Source organism: Triturus cristatus, chromosome 6, assembly GCF_964204655.1.
Source record: "Triturus cristatus chromosome 6, aTriCri1.1, whole genome shotgun sequence".
Classification (NCBI taxonomy): domain Eukaryota; kingdom Metazoa; phylum Chordata; class Amphibia; order Caudata; family Salamandridae; genus Triturus; species Triturus cristatus.
In genome coordinates, this window is record NC_140589.1 from 214,949,661 (window position 1) to 214,969,922 (window position 20,262).

At 42.3% G+C, this 20,262-nt stretch overlaps 1 protein-coding gene across 1 annotated transcript in view; it reads right to left on the minus strand.

Moving 5' to 3' along the window:
• Positions 1–20,029, minus strand: part of LOC146816660 (adhesion G protein-coupled receptor F3-like) — a 249,865-nt gene extending 229,836 nt beyond the window's left edge. Inside the window, exons 1-3 of the mRNA XM_085609540.1 lie at positions 19,999–20,029; positions 19,762–19,890; positions 16,740–16,924 (exon numbers count right to left, since the gene is read on the minus strand). Coding sequence (XP_085465666.1) covers positions 16,740–16,924; positions 19,762–19,890; positions 19,999–20,029 — 345 coding nt within the window. The remainder of the gene's footprint in view (positions 1–16,739; positions 16,925–19,761; positions 19,891–19,998) is intronic.
• Between the last annotated feature and the right edge of the window lie 233 nt (positions 20,030–20,262).

The window sequence follows — 20,262 nt, forward strand, 5'->3', positions numbered from 1 at the left end:
TAGAGTGCACTACCTATGTCCAGGGCCTATAAATCAAATGCTAGCAGTCGGCCTGCAGCACTAATTGAGTCATCCATACAGGAAGCCCTGTAGGCCTGCCATTGCTGGGCCTGTGTGTGTGCAGTTTACTAACCCTTTGACTTGGGATTTAATACCCTTACCAATGTTTAAACTCTCCTTTTTGTTTAACACATAAGCCACCCCTAAGGTATGCCCTAGGTAGCCCATAGGCAGGATGCTAGGAAGCTAAAAGGTAAGATGTACTTTTAAGTTTGTCACTAAAACACACACTACAGACCCATACACCCAGTTATACAGCCAGGCATCCACCTATACAGCCACAAACATACCTATTTAGAAAACCATAGAGCCACTATCACATCCAGTCACGCAATGACAGAATCACCTAAACATCCACTCACACACTCACACAGTACTTATGTATTCTAATAGAGTCACTTGCACACACAGTTACACACACTAACACCCACTAACACAGTCAGTTCCCTATCCATACAGTCACTTACATACCCATTTGATCATGCATACAGTCACTAAGACAGACAGTCAAATACTGGGTCAACCAGTACACCTCAGGACACCTGACTTAACCACAATTACAAAATTTGATTCATCTGTGAGTCTCTAGTAGAGTGCAAAACGTGTGCCCAGAGCCTGTAAATTAAATGCTAGTAGTGATCATGCAGCACTAACAGTTTTATTTTCTTTCTAATTTTCTTTTAGGAAGAAAATAAACAAGGTATTAAAAGGGGTAATAGAAGGCAAAAGGGAAAAAGTAACTGGCTTCAGTCTGTGAAAAACGTAACGGTTCAACAGGGAGCAAAAAAATAATTAACAATAGTGATTCTTCACTGTATCCAGGTACGTAGCCATGGACAACATCATTAGAGTGACAGGCATCTGGCATTTGCTACAGTGAGCTACTATTGCAGGTAACTTATCGGAGACCGCTGGAACAGTTATAATAGCCGTGGCAATGATTCCCCTAAGGCTACTGTAGATAATGATTGTTCTTCTGCTGCACCTGCTTGTTCTTCTGCTGCACCTGCTTCCTCCCGCATTCTGCAGTGGTACATGCATTGATGGATAGTTTTGATATGCTTCCACATGAAACTTGTCTCGTGGAAATACTTATTCCCATATTGTATCGACAATTTCTTGCTGCAGAAATTGAACTTGATAAACTTGGTACTCACCTTTTTCTCTCCTGAAGGAATACTGAAATGTTTCCAAACATTACTCTCCTTTTTTGGAGGTGGCATCTCTTCCTGCTCATGCAGCACACGGTCAGGTTGTCCTTTCAGGTCTAAAGATATATCTGCATCTATCTAAAGTTCTTGTGTACAAAAGTGTATTTGTAAATAGTTAAATAAGTTATGTTATGTTTATTTGGTAATTGTTTTCTTTAAATTGTACAATAATTTAACCATCTCAGATAACCTGTTACAGTAAGCTAGTAGTGTTATTTGTTCAACATTAGAATGTTCCCCCAAGACTACTACAGATGATGAGTGTGTTCTCCTCCACTTGCCTTCTACCGCATCATGTGGAAATGTATATAGTCAGTCAGTCAATTATCTTTATTCGATTATTAAAAATCATAAAAGAACGAGCAAAAATACATGTCACCATTTCATCAGATCACAAATTTTTACAAACAATCATTATAAAAAACACTAAATTTTACAATAAAATGTACATAAATATTTAAAAAAGATAAAAAGAAGGGTTTATTAAAACACAAACTCATTCAAATGAATGAGTAAAGAGAGAGTTCATTTTTCAGAGATAAAGTGCCTATGCCTTGTACGATGCTTATTTAAACGTGCTCCTGCAACTAGAAAACTAGCGACTGAAAAAGCTACTTTTGTGTTAGGAAGAAGTTGCAAAAACAGCAGGACTGGTTTTACCTGAATAAAGCCCTGATTACGTAAAATAGGGAACAAATATCTTTTTCTGATCTCAATATAATGACCGCAAAACATAATGAAGTGCATTGTATCCTGCGTTGAAAAATGATCGCAGTCACATGGTTCAGCATCATCAGGTCTAGTCCAAGTTCTGAAATCGCCCAGTATAAAATGAATTAAATCAAAGCGAAATCTCGTTAAAAGAAAGCGATGGTAAGGATTTGTTACCACCAAAAGGTATGGTTCCATTCCTGCAACAGAGGAAAGCATACAGTGTTTCCTTACCATGGATTTTTTTAGCTCTATTTCTTCCCTCTCCAGAGCATATAAATTTGTCAGTGTTTTTGACTGATTTTAAATCTTCATGGGTTATTCCATCTGGAGATGAGAAAAGCTCCGGACGACCTGCTAAAATGAGCTGGGTTTTCACATGTCTTACCCATGGGATGTTAAGGGCTCTATCCAGGGCTAAACAATCTTTTAAAATAATATGATTTAGAGTAAGCTCATGGTTGAGCCAGGTTTTTAACCAACCAATCACTGGGGCTAATTTTAGGGTGTCAGATATATAGCCCAAGCCTAACTCTGTATGCAATGAAAAAATCGGAGTTGATTGGGGAACAGAAAGCAGAGATCTCCAAAATTTATTTTCTACGTTCTGTATTTTGGCAGAGCTAGTATATCCCCAAATAACAGAGCCATAGTGGGCGACTGACAAACATTTTGCTTTATAAACTTTGATGATACTTTCCATGGGACGGGCGCCCAGTTTTTTAGCAAAGCCTAGCAGCCCTGCGGCCGCTCTAGCAACAGCGCTGCTTTTAACCAAAAGCTGGGGGCCCCAGGTGCCCTTTTCATCGAAAGTCACACCTAGGTATGGAAAAGAAGGGACTCTCTTAACCTCCTTCCCCGCGCAATAAAATGTTAGCGACTTTCTTTTCCTACCTGCGGGTCCAGCAATCATTACATGTGATTTTTCTGTATTAATTTTCATGTCCAGAGATGACATGAAAACTCCAAAAGAAAAAAGAAGTTTGTTCAACGCAACTCCAGAGCGTGCTAAAAGAACAGCATCGTCCGCGTACAGGAGGACAGGTATCTTTGTCTCACCTGCACGCGGGATGTCACTATGGGATTTTGACATTACTGTCTCAAGGTCATTAATATATAGAGTGAAGAGGAGGGGGGCGAGTATACACCCTTGCCTAACCCCCCTCTCTGACCTAAAATGACAAGTACATCTTCCTTCCCTAGTGACTCTAACTGAGGTCATAAGATCCTTGTGTAACTCAGCTAGGTATTCAACCAAAGGGGGGTCGAGGCCCACGGCCAAAAGGATCCCCCACAGCCTTGACCTGTTGACCAGGTCAAAAGCTGAGGAGAGGTCCATAAAGGCCATGTACAAAGAGCCCCCCTTGGCGATTACATATTTATTTAAAATTAATTCTAGGTTTAGGCACTGATCTAAGGTTCCTCTATTGGCTCTAAAGCCATATTGTGCATTAGATAAAATACCCTTACTTTCTAAAATCAGGGTCAATCTACCTAAGAGGACTCTCCCTAAGATTTTAACACTCGAGTCAATAAGAGAGATTGGCCTATAACAGGCCGGGTCTGTCCTCTGTCCTTTCTTGAAGATTGGCACAATGGTCGAATTTGCCCAGCTAGAGGGGAAAATAAATTCCCTTGTAGCATTAAAAATATTAGTTAAAATTTTTGAGCTAAGTTCAGGAGCGCTCTTAAAAAAGTCTGCAGGGACCCCATCTGGCCCCGGTGCCTTTTTGCAGAGTGTATCTTTAATTGCTTGTTTCACCTCTTCCTGAGTAAAGGGAGAGATGTGAGTTAGCAGTTTTAGGAGAGGAGTTTCGCGTTCTATAGTGGTGTGGGTATAACTATAGATGTTACTAAAATGTGTCACCCACTGTTCATCTGGGATAATGCAATCAGCTCTCTGATTATCTAATCCCACAAAATATGGGTGATTTATAACTGCCCAAAATTTAGCGCTATCTTTCTGTGTCTCGGGCAGTAGCAAATCATTCCAGGCCTCGTCTTTTATCTCAGATTTCCTCTTCCTAATAGCTAGGTTATATTGTTTCCTCAATAGCGCTATCAACACTCTGTCTCTAGGTTTAAGTTTTAGGGCCTTAAGAAGAGTTGAATGGGCCCTAGAACAGTTTGTGTCAAACCATTTAGGGCCCTTTGGTTTATTAAGCTTTGCCTTTACAGTCAGATCTAAGTTGACTTGATGGCAAATAGCACTAAAGGCCTCGACCATAGTGACACTGGGGTTTTTATTATCTAAACAGATGGCAATTTCACCTGCAACTTTGGCCAGAGTTTCCTGCAAAAAAATTATTGGGGTAACTTGTTCCCATTTGAGCCTCCGATTTTGATCTCTTAGCGCAAGATCTGTCGCACACAATGTGTCCATCTTCCTAGTTCCCAAGACGCCTTGAGCTAAAACCTCTAAAATCACAGGATTGAGATCACTAAAAACAGAAGTTTCTACCTTATAAGCAAGTATTTCAGGTAGAACTCTTAAAGAAACAAAAATATAATCAATGATTGTGCCAAAATCGTTACCCACATATGTCGGTAACCTCAGATCATTTGAGCAGGTACATGATTCATAAAGATTGAGGGTAGCCAAGAGCAATTCCAAAACCTCTCCGCTAGGTGTGTGTTCAAACTGTGGCGAGGAGGAATACGAAGAAAATTTCTCAGCTTCCCTCTGACAACCCGCCAGGCAAGGATGAATATTAAAATCTCCCATAAGGATCACCTCATACCCATGACAACTGTTTTCAATGTAAGTGGATAAGAGATCCTCTAGGGATAACAAGTGCTCGTTAGGAAATTGACTGGTCGGGGAATTATAAAAGTTGACAAGTAAAATAGGATTACAATTTGGTGAAGTCAGTTCAACCGCTAAACAATTTTTAGATTTACACTTAATATGCCTAGGTTTACCTTTGATGTCAAGTGAAATATATACAGCCAGCCCGCCCCTTGCTCTTCCTGCTTTACTGGGGTCTGCAGGTACAAAAAAATGAGAATAGCCATCTAAGGCCAAACAATCTAGCATTACCCAAGTTTCCTGAAAAGCAAGAATATCATAATTCCTGATTTTGTCCAACCAGATCTTATCTTTGAATTTGGTTCTAAGCCCAGCAATGTTCCAGCTCATAATTTTGCAGATCCTGGCGCCTGCAGAGGACTGTGCTGACAAACCAAGAGCAAGATGTGGTCCCTCTACGTCATTTTCATGACTTGGCAAAAGTCAGTCATTTTGGTCCATAGAAGATAGTGGCATGAAGCGGTTAAACAGTTCCAGAGGCTGAGTAACAGGGTTAAGCATAAAAGGTTGGTGACGATGAACTGGTGCGTTATTCCTTAAATCTTGTCCCCATCTGAAGTGAGAATCCCAATTAGTGTTCCACCCTGGGGCAGGAGTCCTTGGGATAGATACATTCTGCTGTTCCCCATAAAAAAATTTCAAAGTGAGGGGGACCACAGTGCCTTGTCTTCGTTGGGGAGGAAGGATATTTGCGAGAATATTGGGAAGAACATGTTGATTTGAGAAGCTCACAGCCACACAGTCACCTTTAAGTTTTTTTGGCCGATTTCCCAGCCAGGGAACCCTAGTTGCTGATTTGATTGTACTTGCTAGATGATGCTGTCCCCCTGGAGCTAGCCGCATGTTACTAGTTAGCCAGTGTAGGGCTTTGCTACACAGTGAATTAGAACTTTCCTCCATGCCTCTTTCCAGCGGAGGGACATTTGCGAGGACTAAAACCACAGGTGTGGCTTCAACGATAAATTGCAGGGGATCCGTAGTAAAAGTTTGTGCTTGTACTTGTGTTTGCACTGGGGGAATATTAGCCGAAGGGGTTGGGTTTGTTGGGGGACATGGTAGTGTGGGGCCATCACTGATAGCAGACAAGGTTGATGGCGGTGAGTTCTCCCCAAGCAGTTCAATTCCTTCTCCAACCCCCAAAGCACTTCCGGCGACAACTCCCCTAGAATTATTGCCCAAACAAGTAACTAACGTAGTTATATTTTCAATGCCACTTGCAACTGTATTTTGGGAAGCACCCAGCTTCTTAACCTCAGCTTGCAGTTTGTCAATCTTAGATATGAGAGGTTTAACAATGATGTTGATTTTAGTCTCAATAAGATCTGCAATTTTATCAAGAAGAGCTTCTTCAATAGGACAAGTAGGATGATCCTCAGCGTGAGTCACTTGTATGCGTTTTGGGGTAATAGCCCTCTTCCGTTTTGTCCCTGAGCGTAAGCCACCCCGCTTTGGAGGAATCTTTGTGCATTGTCGCTTATGTCTGGCTACATGACCTAGAGGAGATTGGTCAAGAGCAGAGACCTGAGACTGTGTATCTTGATCAAAATCATTTTCATTGTAGTTATCTGCATTGCCCTCGGCGGGCAAACCTTCAGAAGCCGGGGTTACATTATCCGAAGTGCCAGGTATGACTTGGGACGAGATATCAACAATCGTGGTTGCACTATAAGCATCTTGCGTAATAATTTCATCTGTCAAAGTAGTATCAAGTGTGCGTGGGGACAGACAAAGCAAATCAGGAGATTGGCTCAGCCCCAAGGACTCCCTCCTTTGCATATTAATTTTCTGTACAGTCTGAACAAGATAATTATTAATCTTGTTTTGTTGAGCTCCAACAAGTTTTTTAGGCATAGCTTATAATAATATAACGTATATTACAGAAGAACGTAAATACAACTATAAATTAGATCTTATATAGGCTCGCCTTACTTGAGACGTGGTGATAAAGATGGCTCATGTAGCGTTTCTGGCCCTGCCCCTGCCTCCTCCTGCCGATGAGGGCCGTAGAGGGCCCGCCCTTTGCCCGGGCTTAGCCCGGCGCCGCCCGCGCGCGTCCCGCGACGCAGAGGGAGCCGCGGTGTTTTGTGCGCCTCCAGGCGCGTACGTGGCGTCAGAACTTGCGAGTCCGCAAGGAACTCTGGGGACTGTAGTCTCCCCCTCTCTCTCGGCCGCAGATTGCTATGGCGGCGATGGCGGGGGAGAGACGCGGCTGGAGAGATCCCTGTGGCAGCAGCGATGACCAACAAAGCAGGACGATGAACGGGGCACCAGCAGGTAGGCAGGCTTCGTTTTGAAATTAGAATGTATATAGTGTAGATACACAAATGAAATATTCTTATGTCTCCTCTTTTTGAAAAACTGATCTGCAAAATAAAAGATACTCACTTTGGCTGAAGTGGGTACAGCTTAAATAATTGGTGTGAAGGTTGTTGCTACGAAAATAGTAGCCTAAACTGTACCATGGTTTCATTTCTCATTTTCGGTACTGTGTTTACATCACCGAAGACTAAAATATTCCTTGACAAAAGTATATCAATTGATACAAATGAGTTCCTTGTGAACGTTGTTGTTTTTTGCTTAATTTGCTTTCATGCCTAAGCACCTATTTTTGATGGGTTTATCGCTGCCACTCTGTGGAACGCAACTTCGCTTGAGGTAACTGAACCTGGAGGCTCGTACCTCAAACAATCCTTGGGACTTAGATTTTGTTGACATCTATTTAAGTCATTCCAATCAATTTCTCTAGAGTGGTGATTCCAATATATTCAAGGACACACTGTTTTCCATCTCCTTCTGAGGCTCTTACGTTTATGGGTGGGTGAAACTGCATTTTTATTTTTTTAACCGTAGCAAAAAATTAATTGTTCCCATTTTGTGATCCGCTGTTGACCCCCTGACCCATAAGAGTATATTAGCACCCTGAGGAATGTGCAACCAGGACCCTTTGGTCATCCCCGAAACACACGTTGGCGCAGTCTCAGAATACAAAACAAGAGGATCAATAGGTCCAGATATTACTTTCAGTGTTCAAATCAACGTACTACATTTAACGTTTATCGTGTATTTCTAACTTGTGTCCTAACAAAAGACCCTTCAGGTCCTCGTAGCTTTATGACACGTCGTATGCTTCTGATATTTCTGTTTTAGTTGGTATCGAATGAGGTATGAATGAGAGTATGTGAGATAGTATGTGTCAGAGATCTACATTTGCTTTTGGGTCATTTTGCACAATTGTTTTTGCTTTATGTAAGAATGTACATGTTCATAAAAAAAATTATAAATAACTTTTTCTATATATACCATATGAATAAAAAACTATACAAATAAGAATTAATGAAAGTAATGTTTAAACCGTTGCAGCATAGGACAAGAAATTATAGTTGACTCTATTGACATTTTGTTAGCTTCTTTAGGACTCTGTGTGAGCCTTTGTAAGATGGTGATAGATTCCGCCAATAAATAAAGGGGGAGATTTTCTAGTCTTTTGCGCTGGTTTAGCATTACAGAAGTGATTCTAACCTGCACAAATGTTTTTTTGCTATTTTCTTTCCAGACCATATTTAAAAAGATTTATAAACATGGTTTTGCGCTATTAGATAATGTCCCTTCAAAGGAGGCGCTAACAGGAGAAATGCTTTCATTTCTACGTGCTTTTCTGACTTTGCATACGTGCTGCAGCATGTATACAAACTGGGAAAAGCTTTGCATGGTGCCTAGCATAGCATTTTGTATAGAAAGGGAACCCTTCCTGTACAAAACCTAAGCAACACGCATGCACACACCATAGCGATTTGGCGCTAAGATGGGTGCATGGCGCACAACAGCTGAAATCAGCGCAAGGTAAAGGGGAGGAGATATGGCACTCATCTGCTCCCTCCCAGACACGCAACGCGTGGCTTTTTTGGAAAATCTCCCCCAATTCTTACTGTTTTGTTGCATTCCCTTGGTTCGCCTGATTTTCCTACCTTGCATTAGCTTTACCCAAAGGCCCTCTCTTTTTTGTTCTTCATACTCCAATACAGCCAATCACACACCCACTCATACACTGATACAAGCACTCACATGATCACTCACACACCAATATAGCTACTCATACACCCAGCCATACACCAGTGCAGACACACACACGTAGCTACACACTTATACAGCCATTCGCACACTGATACAGCTACTCACACACCCACTTACAAACAATACAGCCACTCACACACTCACCCATACACCAATGCAGGCACTCATACACCCACTGGCAACTGATACATTCACTCAGACGCTCACTCACACACTGATTCAGCCACTGACATACTAACTTACACACCCATACAGTCACTTGCACATTGATTTCCATTTTAGTATTCTAGATGACATTGCGAAACATTTACTAATGTCTTCTTTAATACTTTGTACGACTATTCCCCTTTGTGAATATTAAAGTATTCACATGTACTATTTTCATTTTACCTATTCAGAATGTGTGACATATGCACATATAAAAATTACCAAACACTTACACACAATTGCACAAAAACATAAAGCACATAGTTAGCTCTTTCTTTGGCTAGAGGGAGTGGTTCTAAAAAATAAAAAAAACGTTTTTCAGTTTTTTTTGTGTTTGTTTTTTGGGTAACAAAAAAATCCAGGGATTTAAAAAGGATAAGTGAAGGTAGCTGGTAAGAAGCAACTGGCTTCAGTCTCTAAAAAACATAACGGTGAAACAGGGAGCAAAAAATTAAATTAACACTGATGATTCTTGACTGCATCCAGGTATGCAGACATGGATGTTATCTGCACCGCTATGGGCATGTGAAATTTTGCACAGTGTGTTACTATGCCACTTAATTTGTTGCAAAAATCTGTTATGCTAATTTGTTGCACTGCTGATGCTTCTCCCAAGGCTTCTGCTCATGACGCTTGACCTCTTACTGCACTTGCCTTCTTCCACATGAGACGATGAAGCCTTGGATGAATACAACTCTGCTTTTTCTACGGCTATTGACCACATTGCACCACTAAAATCACTCCCAAGTCATCCCAAACGCCCACAGGCAGCCTGGTTTTCTCCTCAGCTGCGAGTACAGAAACAACTCTGCAGGAAATATGAGAGAAGTTGGCGCATTACTCATGATAAGGACAAAGATCGGTTTCTCGCCACCCTGTCCAGCTATCATAAAAATATAAAAACTGCACGAAAAACCCATATAGCATCGCAATTAGCCCAGGCTGGTAACGTTCCTAAAACTCTGCATCAGATCCTCCAGTCCTTTCTTAACCCCAAGGCTTGTGAAAACTTTGAGGCACCCACTCTAACGCTATGCAATGATATTGCTCTATACTTTTCGCAGAAAATAGAGCTTTTCTATGAAAAAATCGTCTCGCCAGAACACCAGCCTCTGATCCCGATGGCATTTGACCAATTAGAACAGACAACTCCTCAGTTGCTAGAGTGTTTCCCCACACTGACATCAGCAGAGGTTGAATTATTGATTTATAAGACAAAATCAGTATCTCATCCCGGCCAAAGTTGTCACTTCCTTGGCCAATCAATTGTCTCCCTCGATTGAAGCTCTCATTAATCTCTCCCTGAGAGAAGGCCATCTACTGTCAGAATGGAAAGCTGCACAGGTCAGGCCGATCCGTAAGAACACTTAAGTCCCTTGAATGGATCTTTCCAATCTCCGCCCCATTTCGCTCCTCCCGTTTCCGAGCAAACTATTGGAGAAACATGTTAACAATCATCTCTCCAACCATGTCGAACGTACTGGTTGCTTAGACTCTTCCCAGTCCGGCTTTAGGCCCAAATACAGCACCGAATCAGCTCTGCTAGCGGTCACGGACAACATCAGGAAGACCCTAGATAAGGGCCACTCTACGATTTTGGTGCTGTTGGACCTATCTGCCGCGTTCGACACAGTATCACATCGGATATTGCTCAGAAGACTAAAGGAGATCGGACTAAGAAATTCGGCCTTGCAGTGGATGACGAGCTTTCTATCTGCCCGCTCCCAGACCGTCAACCTAGGCCCATATCGTTCGTCACCTACGGAAATGTCCAAGGGAGTACCTCAGGGCTCATGTCTGAGCCCTACACTGTTTAACATCTATGTCATTGGCCAATCTCCTGAGGACGCATGGGTTCATTCCCATATCCTATGCCAACGATACTCAGCTGCTCTTTCCATTTGACAAATTTACTCCATCTGTACTGTCGATCTTCTCTACTGGTATGAGAGCTATTTCACACTGGATGAAGAGTAATTTCCTCCAGTGCAATGTGGGGAAACAGAGATTCTGTTATTTGGAGAAGCCTCTTCTCTATGGATGCCTGAGTGGTGGCCGAACGATTTGGGTCCCCATCCTGCCCCTAAATCTATTGTTAGGAACGTGGGTATCCGTTTGATCAAGCCCTTACCATGAAGGAGCATGCTGCTCAGACAGCTGGCTCCTGTTTCCACACAATGGGCCTGCTCCGTCGAGTCTTCCCTCTGCTTCCTGACTCAACCCGGAAAACTTTGACTCAGGCACTTGTGTTAAGCCGTCTGGACTACTATAACGGTCTGCTGATCTCCGACAATGAGGCCTCGCTCAGCAGACTGCAGGTAGTCCAGAACACAGCGGCGCAACTGGTCCTCAATGCTCCTCCTAGGACTGCTTCCCGCCCTCTTCTTTTGCAGCTTCATTGGCTTTCTATCCGCCAACGGGTAAGATTCAAAATCTGCTGCATTATCCATAAGGCGTTGTTTAATCTAGGCCCCACTTACCTTTCGGAGAAATTTACATCATACCTACCTTCCAGATCCCTTCGCTCGGGCTCCAAACATCTTCTTGTGGGTCTTTGAGTAAGGAAGGCTAGATTAGGAGGAAGGGCCCTCTCTCAGCTTGGCCCCCGTTATTGGAACAAGCTCTCCATACTCTTGAGACAATGCACTGTTCACCTGCAATTTAGGAAGTTGCTTAAGATAACTCTTTTTTGTTCCTGATCCAGCTGTAGCTGCAATATATCCTCGCGGTCCGTCCCAAGCGTAGAGATGCCCCTTCGGGGGTCGATTCAGGCGCTATACAAGTAAATAAATAAATACGTCCTTTCATGGATGGTTTTTTAAATGTTTCCACATGGAACTTGTCCTATATGAATACTTCTTCACGGGACCTCTAGGTAAGGTTTTTGTACAGATGTTGCATTGCACCAATTTCGCCTACACTCTCTTTTTAACAGGATGGAATAGTGAATAACTTCCACAAGTTATGCTCCTTCTTTGCCCAAATTATGTATTTGTCCTGGTCTGAAATAGCTCCAGCCTGTGCTCGTTGTTCTTCACACATAGCTGTAGAAGCGGACATAATTCTGCTCAGATTTAAAGAAAACAGACAGTAGCACTGCTCTCAATACTGTCTCTGCAGAGGTAAAATCCAAATGAAATATTTAGGGTGTGGTTTCCATGTGGATGAGTGGGGTCCTAGTGTAGCCAATCAGAAGTTCTGCTTGGGTGTGTTTCTGTTATCGGGTGGATTGACAGGTCCACTTGATAGGTTCACACTTATGCCGAACTTGTTAAAAACACTCATAGACTCACACATATGTAGATATAAATATGTTTCTCTGATATAATTATTCAAATCTGAAACACCTATATATCTATTTGCAAGAACCATGGTAGATTCATGGATCCATAAAATAATTTTAAAAAGAAAAGACTAACTTGTCCTATTGCATTTACAAAGACATTACATCAATTACATTACCTTGAATTGTGATGTTTTACTTGTGAAATGTATATTATCAATAATTATGAGAAATAAAAAGAATTTCTATAGTTGTAAAAAAAGGTATTACTAAACTATACTGTAGTACAATGTATTCTAAAAAAAAACTAGAAATTCACTAAAAAACCCAAAGGTTACAGGGACATCATAGTTAGAAAAGAAATTCTAAAAAACGATGGAAATTCACTGAAAAAAACAATGGTTACAAGAATGTTATAGCTAGGAAATTCACTGAAAAAAACAAAGGATAAAGAAACATTAGAGTTAGACAGAGATTTTACACGCACAAAACCATGGAAATTCAGTTAATTTGTATTTCCTTTAATTTCTCAGAAACTGCTGAACATATTTACACCGAATAACTGAAAGCGTGATCTGCCTAACCAAGTGTACCTTCTGCTAAATGCGGTGTAATTCACTCTAGAGGTTCAGGCTGTAGTCGTGTTCAAAGCTCCTATTGGAATTACCATGGGGAATGCACTTTTAGTTACACCCTTTTTTTCATCCCCGCTTGACGGATCACCCCTAAACTTTCAATGCACAACAAGAATCACCGCACACTGTTTTGGAAAATTTCATGAAGATTAGTCAAACAGTGCTAAATATATAGGCATATATATAGGCAAGTCAAAAAACACTTTTCCTACAGGAACATGGGCCTAACTATAACTAGTCCGGGTAAGGAGGGTATGCAGTTCCTAATGAGAAGTGTTTGTCTACTTAGGTCCTTACAGTTCCAAAGAGTCAGCTGGGAGCGCACCTCTATAGGAACAAATGCCCTCACACACCTAGATAGGTGTAATGCTTCATCATTAGGCTTTTGCTCCATGTCGGGCCAGCGCTCCAAAGACCGATGGGCACCCTCAATGGGGGCTCTTTACTGGAGATCTTTTTATAAGCCATTTGTAAAGTGTGGGTCTTAGGTGTTAAAAAGAGGACAGGGGATACTCCGCAGAAATAATTTTAATGATCGAGTCCTCCTGCCTATACTAAAATATGTGACGCTACCTACCAGCATTGTTGAGTTATGGCCTTCTTCCCAATGCAAGTTGGCCAGATCAGAATGTATGGCCCATAGTTTGGTATCAAGAGAAGAGCATAGATTCTCATCCACTAGGAGGACTCAAACCATGATTGCTGCTTTCTCTGGAAGGAACATGGAATTATCTGGATGGCTTTTGTGAATTTTTCAATACTTCACTTCGAGGATATTGAATACAACGTATTAAGCAGACGTTGAAAGAGGGTAAGGCTATTTTGAAATGCTGCACACATTATGGGCCCGGTGTACGACCATTGGCAATTGCGACTCGCAAATTGCGCCAAATTGCGAGTCACAATTTGCGAGTCGCAATTGCCAATGTAAATCAGTGTCTGAGACACTGTTTGTGATTCCCAATGGGGTCGCAAATTGCATGCCTCATGCATACTAATGAGGGTGTCGCAATTTGCGACCCCATTGGGAATGGCTGGCACTCCCAGGGATGGTGGCCTGCTGGGGTCAGCATACCTCCATGTCTGGGACTGCTTTTAAATAAAGCAGTTTTTTTAAAAATGTAGCCCGTTTTCCTTAAATTAAAACAGGATGCATTTAAGAAAAAGAAAAAAAAGAAACATTTTGGTTTCATTTTTTAATGGCAGTTAGTGGTCCATGGGATGGCATCCTATTACAAACTGCAATGTCCCGGGGTGGGCACACTGGGACATTGCTAGAGTTCCCAGGGCTATTTTTGGCTCCCATACCATTTTTAAAGGTGGTGGTTGCCAGGGCAGCGGGGGGCGTGTGGCCCCCTGCATATTTCTATACTAGCTCCAGGGAGGTGGCAGTCCCCGGGGCTGCGTAAGGGGGCCGGATCCCCCAGGCATCTTTTTTCATTACAGCCCCAGGGAGTTGCTGGTCAGGGCTGCGTGGGTGGGTCTAGAGCCTCCCCACACATTATAATTATAATAAAGCCCCGTAGAGGTGGCGGTCCCTGGGGCTGTGGGGGCCCATATGGGCCCCCACATCTTTATTTCTAATTGCCCTGGGACCTGGCCCCACCCAGGGTCCTAAAGTAAACGTAGCTCTCCTGTGCTTCATTTTTCCACACAATTTTGTCCTGATTCGTGGATTCACCACAAATCCCGGCATTTTTATTTTTAAAAAAATTATTTTTTGGGGCCCTGGTGGTCCCTGTGGGACCCTCTAAACAGGGGTCAGGGTGTTTATACCCTGCCCCCTTTTTTTTTTTCTAACGTTTTGCTTGTGACTCGGTTCAACTGAGTCAGAAGATGGCTGCCAACGCTTTCGGGTTTGAAGTGTTGGCAGCCAATCTAATCTCAGGCTCGAGATTGGGAGGGTTCATGGATCCCCTGCGGCCACAGTTGTATATCTGAGAAATATTTACATTTCTCATGAACTACTGAACAACTTTACATCATTTAACAAGAAGAGTGATTTCCGACCCAAGAGCTACCTTTTTGCCTAATTTGGTGTAATTCCTTTCAGCATTTCGGGCTGTAGCAGTGTCAAAAGTCTCCTATGGAAATTAACATGGAGAAAAAGCGTTTTGGGACCCCCCCCCCCGTTTTTCTCGCCCCCTGTTTGATGGATCACTCTGAATTTTTCAAGACAGCAGCTGATGTGACCGCCCGTTAGTTTTGACAATTTTGCCAAGATTCGTCAAACGGCACAAAAGTTATTGGAGAATCAAAAAAATGCCTTCCCTATGAAAACTAGGTCCCAACTATACTACCTACTGGCGAGTGTCAGTAGGTTGAATATATATATATATACAGCATACATTCAGCAAAGTCTATGTATATTGATTCCCTTGCAGTATTGGCTTCTGCAGGTAGATGACAGGCTTATAAACACCCATGTCAGAGAAATACAAATTTCAGTAGGGGGGACAGACGTGAGAAAGAGCATAGAGCCATCGCTGCAGTCATGCTTACGGTAAGTGTCCTAACCATCCAAGCTCCCCCATCAGAACTGCTTCCCAGAAGTGGTTGTTTTTCTGTACTTTCCATGAATCTTGGAGGGGATGCATACAAGTGCCCTCAAATCTTCGAGGCGGAGGTGGTCTAGCATGCGAACTGCAGATATCTGATATCTGGAGGAAGTGTTTGTGAGCCGTGCTCCACTTTCAGCGTGTCAGTGTGCGGGCCTGCCATAGACTGTGGGGCGTCACATCCTGGGGTGCTTCAATAGATCCAACACTGGGGGTCAGGCAGGGTGATAACACTGAACGTGGCTAAATGCACGGGCTCTGGGATTCCACCAGTTGGGTGTCACCATATGTTATGTTATGATATGTTATAAACATTTATAGAGCACAAGTACACCAAACGTTTTTTTGGCACTGGAATAACAGGAGCACCACACAGGGCCTGCAGTTTTATATGTATACCTGTTGAAATAGTCATGTTATTAAGAGCTTTCTCAATCTCATGCAACAGGGTGTCTTTCTAATGGCAAAGCGTTTCATATTCGGGGGGGGGGGGGCGAGAACGGAAAGCCTAGAGCCACCCAGTCCCTTCTTTTTAAAGCAGGTAATAGTAAGAAGATTCAGATGAGAGGATATTAAATTGAGGGTGGGTGTGTATTTTTAAAAACGGGCCGAAATGAAATGAACACAGGACTGTTGCCTTGTAGGGATTTTAAAATGTTTCAGTTTTTTTTTTAGTTTTATATAGCATGAACTAGACCCTAGAAATATGGTATGAGAGCACATTACATGAACAACCGTTTCGTTACAGATGGACACGTTCATTTTTTATTTGCCCAGAATCACAGGATGTTGAGCGTCGGTGCCGAGACTCGAACGAGGTTCCGCTGCTCCGAAGTCGACTGCTCTAGCCGTAAGGCTACATCCTCTCCCGAATTCTACGGCTGTTTCATTGCTCGCCAGTGCAGTTCCCTCAACAAGGGAATGATGTGACATTTCCAAGGTTGATGAAAGACCAGCCTGGCTGCCTGGTTTTGTGCCAGTCATAGCCTGCGGTTGAGACCCTCAGGGAATCCCAGGTAAAAAGAGATTGCGTAATCTAGCCACACACGCAGGAAAACTAAATCGGGAGGACCCAGCAGCCTGATGAAGGTTCAATGTGGTGTATGAGTAACTGCGAATGTCTCACTCTGCATTGATGTTGGACCATTGATTATAAATGCAGGTTTGCACAGACAAATGATTAAATATACTTACAGCGACATTGTCCAATGCTGCCTTCATTTCAGCACTTATGCAGTTATCTAAAATGCTGAGCCATTCGCAAGCTGCTGAGCAGAATCTGGTCATGTTTCCGACTTTGCCTGGTGGACAGTTTATCACTGCAGAGATTCCAGCTTTTGTTATTTCCCAACCATTGACATCGCTTTTGCAATATTTGTCTTTAATAAAAAAAAAAAGCAAGATTTAAAACATCTGTACACCTTCTTTTCGCATAATCTCTTTATAGCAAATTGAGAAAAGATTTACCGAGGATACTGCAATATATCAGTGAATGGTGAAGAATGTTTTGCCTTTAATGCTGTTCGATCTTATTCCAAAACAAAGTCACATAGTTTTGCAAAGCTTAAACTTCTGGATTTTGAGTCACATATGATAGGAGAGTCTGGTCCACGTCCAATTGGCTGGAATACCTTTAAAATGGCCTCTTTTGGTCCTATAATAGCAACGTTTCTGCGTTTTAGTTTATTACGAGATTTTGGTTTCTTTGTTTGTATAGAATCCAAAATGGACAGATTTACTGTTCTTCGTGCAAGGGAGAAGAGCAGAAAAAAGCCTAGTACCATGTTTATCCAGAATCTCGTTGCCATGACGCCACCAATGGCGCAGTAGCGAAATCTGGCTTTTCTGGTGATGCTTAAACTTGCACTGTGGCGCAAAGATGAGCCAGCAGTGTCCAGCATAGGATGTGCACTAGAGGTATATGCTCCAGTTCACTCCACTAAAGTTTAAACAACATCACCGAGGCCAGGCGCGTAAGATCTGCTCCACGTTGGTATATCAAAGAGTATATCTCATGGCCCATTGCTTGTACCTGGTTACAGTAGGCCTTAGAATTTGAAGCAACACCAGTTAACACTACTAGGCCAAAACCTATGGTTTGTGTGCTGGCATGACCCAGCCAGGCCCCTCCTTGCATGTATTCAAAATGGCACGGTGCAAAGAGGTTTGGAAGCGCCAGCGCATGCCTTTAGTAAATCTGGGACAAAGCGCCATCGTTTTTGCCAAACCGCAGAGGGCCCAATTATATGTGGAAATTTCGCCTGCCCCTGGTCAGAATTTACCAGTTTTAATATTTTGACAAATTCACAAAACATTGCCACTTATGCATATGTAACCTGTGCATTTTGTAACTGCTAGACCTACATTATTGGAATTCACAAAAACAAGTTTTGATTACTTTTTTTTTCTACTTTGTACCGCAGACCTTATATGAAGACTACACGTGTAGCATTAGGAGACTTAGAAAGTTTTATTTTTCTTACGATGTCTCTCCATAGTATATTTCATTATTAAAAACTAGTGTAATGAGTACTCTTTGCCACACGTTCACCAGCACATAAACGAGATATGAGGAACATTGTGAGAAAGGCACAACCTGATTTTTGTGAATGACAAGTTTCTTAAGTCTGAGCGGGTGTCTGCTGTCCTTTCCGCCTGACATCGATAGTTTCCCTCCGACAACTGTATTACGATACCGGCAGTCGGAGGGAAACCTGTGGGGGCTTCCGCTGTGCTTCCGATGGGCTGAGCCCGTCAGAGCGTTGGAAGGCATCATAATCCCATAATGATGGCGGAGTCAGCCTCGGCTCCGCTATACGGTTTATGATGTCACTTTCACACAGCCTTTCCATGTTGGCCTTTCCAACATGGACTCCGCTATGGGGGCCTATGGGCAACTATGGAGCCTCCCGAAACATCCTTGCGCCGTCTGGCAGGTTTCACACGGGGCCTTCCACACGGTACAGGGATGTTTACAGACATCAGGTTTTCAATGACAGCTTGTGCTGCAGGCTTTTTCTGCCCACAGCACAAGCTGCCATGGAAAAATGGATGTTTCCAACCACCCCATGGGCAGTCACATCCAAATTCTGCGATATGAATCTGCGAACTATGGTCGGGCAGGTCCAGTCCGCAGTGGTATTCCAACCAACATCGTAATAAGGGCCTTAGTAAAGTGTTTTGATCCTATTAAAACTATTTGTTACTATCACACTTCAGATTTACAAAACAAATGCTTTACTCATGCTTTTTTTAACTGCTATATTTTGAAATATTTGTGCTGTCCATTTGAGGGTATTTAAATGTTGTTTTAGAAACAAAATTGATACCTACAGCCTTTTCTTTCCATCTGCTTGTACTCCATCAAGATTACCACATAGTTAATTTTACAAATTTCTCTCACTTTGTATTGAAAGAATGAAAAGAAAACTCCAATCTTCACGTTAAACACATAAGCTGCAATTTGACCTCTGTCTTTGAAAGCATGGCAAATGTGTCACGATAAAGACATAAATTAAAGGCATCTTTTTTGTTCATTTGCCTTCTGAACTCCAGCATAGTTCTTTCTGGAGGTGTTGCAGCACCCCAGCATCCCTGCTTAGAGTGCCTAAGCCCCTTGACCTCATTGGGCAATGTAAATCGAAAACTAAAAGTGCATAGTCTACGTATGCATGAGGGGCTAGCAATCAATCAATCTGGATTTGTATAGCGCTGTTAATCGCCCATGAGGGTATCCAGGCGCTGTGCACATTCTTATATAATTAGTTAGACATGAACTGTGCTTAAGAGTAGAGATTATGAGGTTTTCCAAACACACAGCACATAAAACTTTCATGAATGATGCCTCATATGTGTTATGGTGTCTTAGAATAAGGTTTCCAGCTGGCTCTGCTAAACAGGTGGATCAATTTACACACCCTCCATACTATCTATCTTAATCTGAATTTAATATTGATGATATAACTTCACTTTCAGGTAGCAGTATGATGCAGGCGATAATGAAAACCATGGTGTGCCCGTGGCAGCACGTCAGGGAAATCCAATTAGCGGACAATTCTAGATTGTGGATGCAAATCAAAAGTCAACAGGGATTTGGCTTTTGATGGAAAGAAAAGGCTTGAGAGACCTATCATGCTCGGGTGCCTGATTCAGAGTACTGTCATTTTTGTGACTAACGGCATTAAAAAGCTTTATTGGAATAAAAAGTGAGACATACCTTTTATAACAGTTATTGGTATGCTGTTGCGTTTACTTTGATCGCTTGGATTAGTAAAAGTGCAGGTGTAGGTTGTATCATCCTCTGGAGCTGGTGTGACCAACGTATAACACTGCGTATTGTTGCTGTCTGTCAGACACACAAAAACATGAATTCACTTCACTAGAGTTATTTAATATCTGCAAGCACAGAATTGTGTATTGGATGCACAAGAAGAAACCACTGCAATCAATTCACCAAACAAGAAGGGGGATTGCAGCTTCAGCATCCTTAATTCTTTTTTTTTTGTAAACATCTTTTTTATTAAATCCGCTCAGTACACAGTTACATTAAATATTAACACTCTCTATTCACAATGTAAAAGTAACATATTGTTCGCATTTTCACAACCCATTATCAACTAATGCTGTAGCATCCCTGGGGGACAGCACCCCTCTCCTTCCTGTATAGTCTATGCCCAACTTATCTTTCCCCCTGAACCTTATAAACTCTTTTAGATTC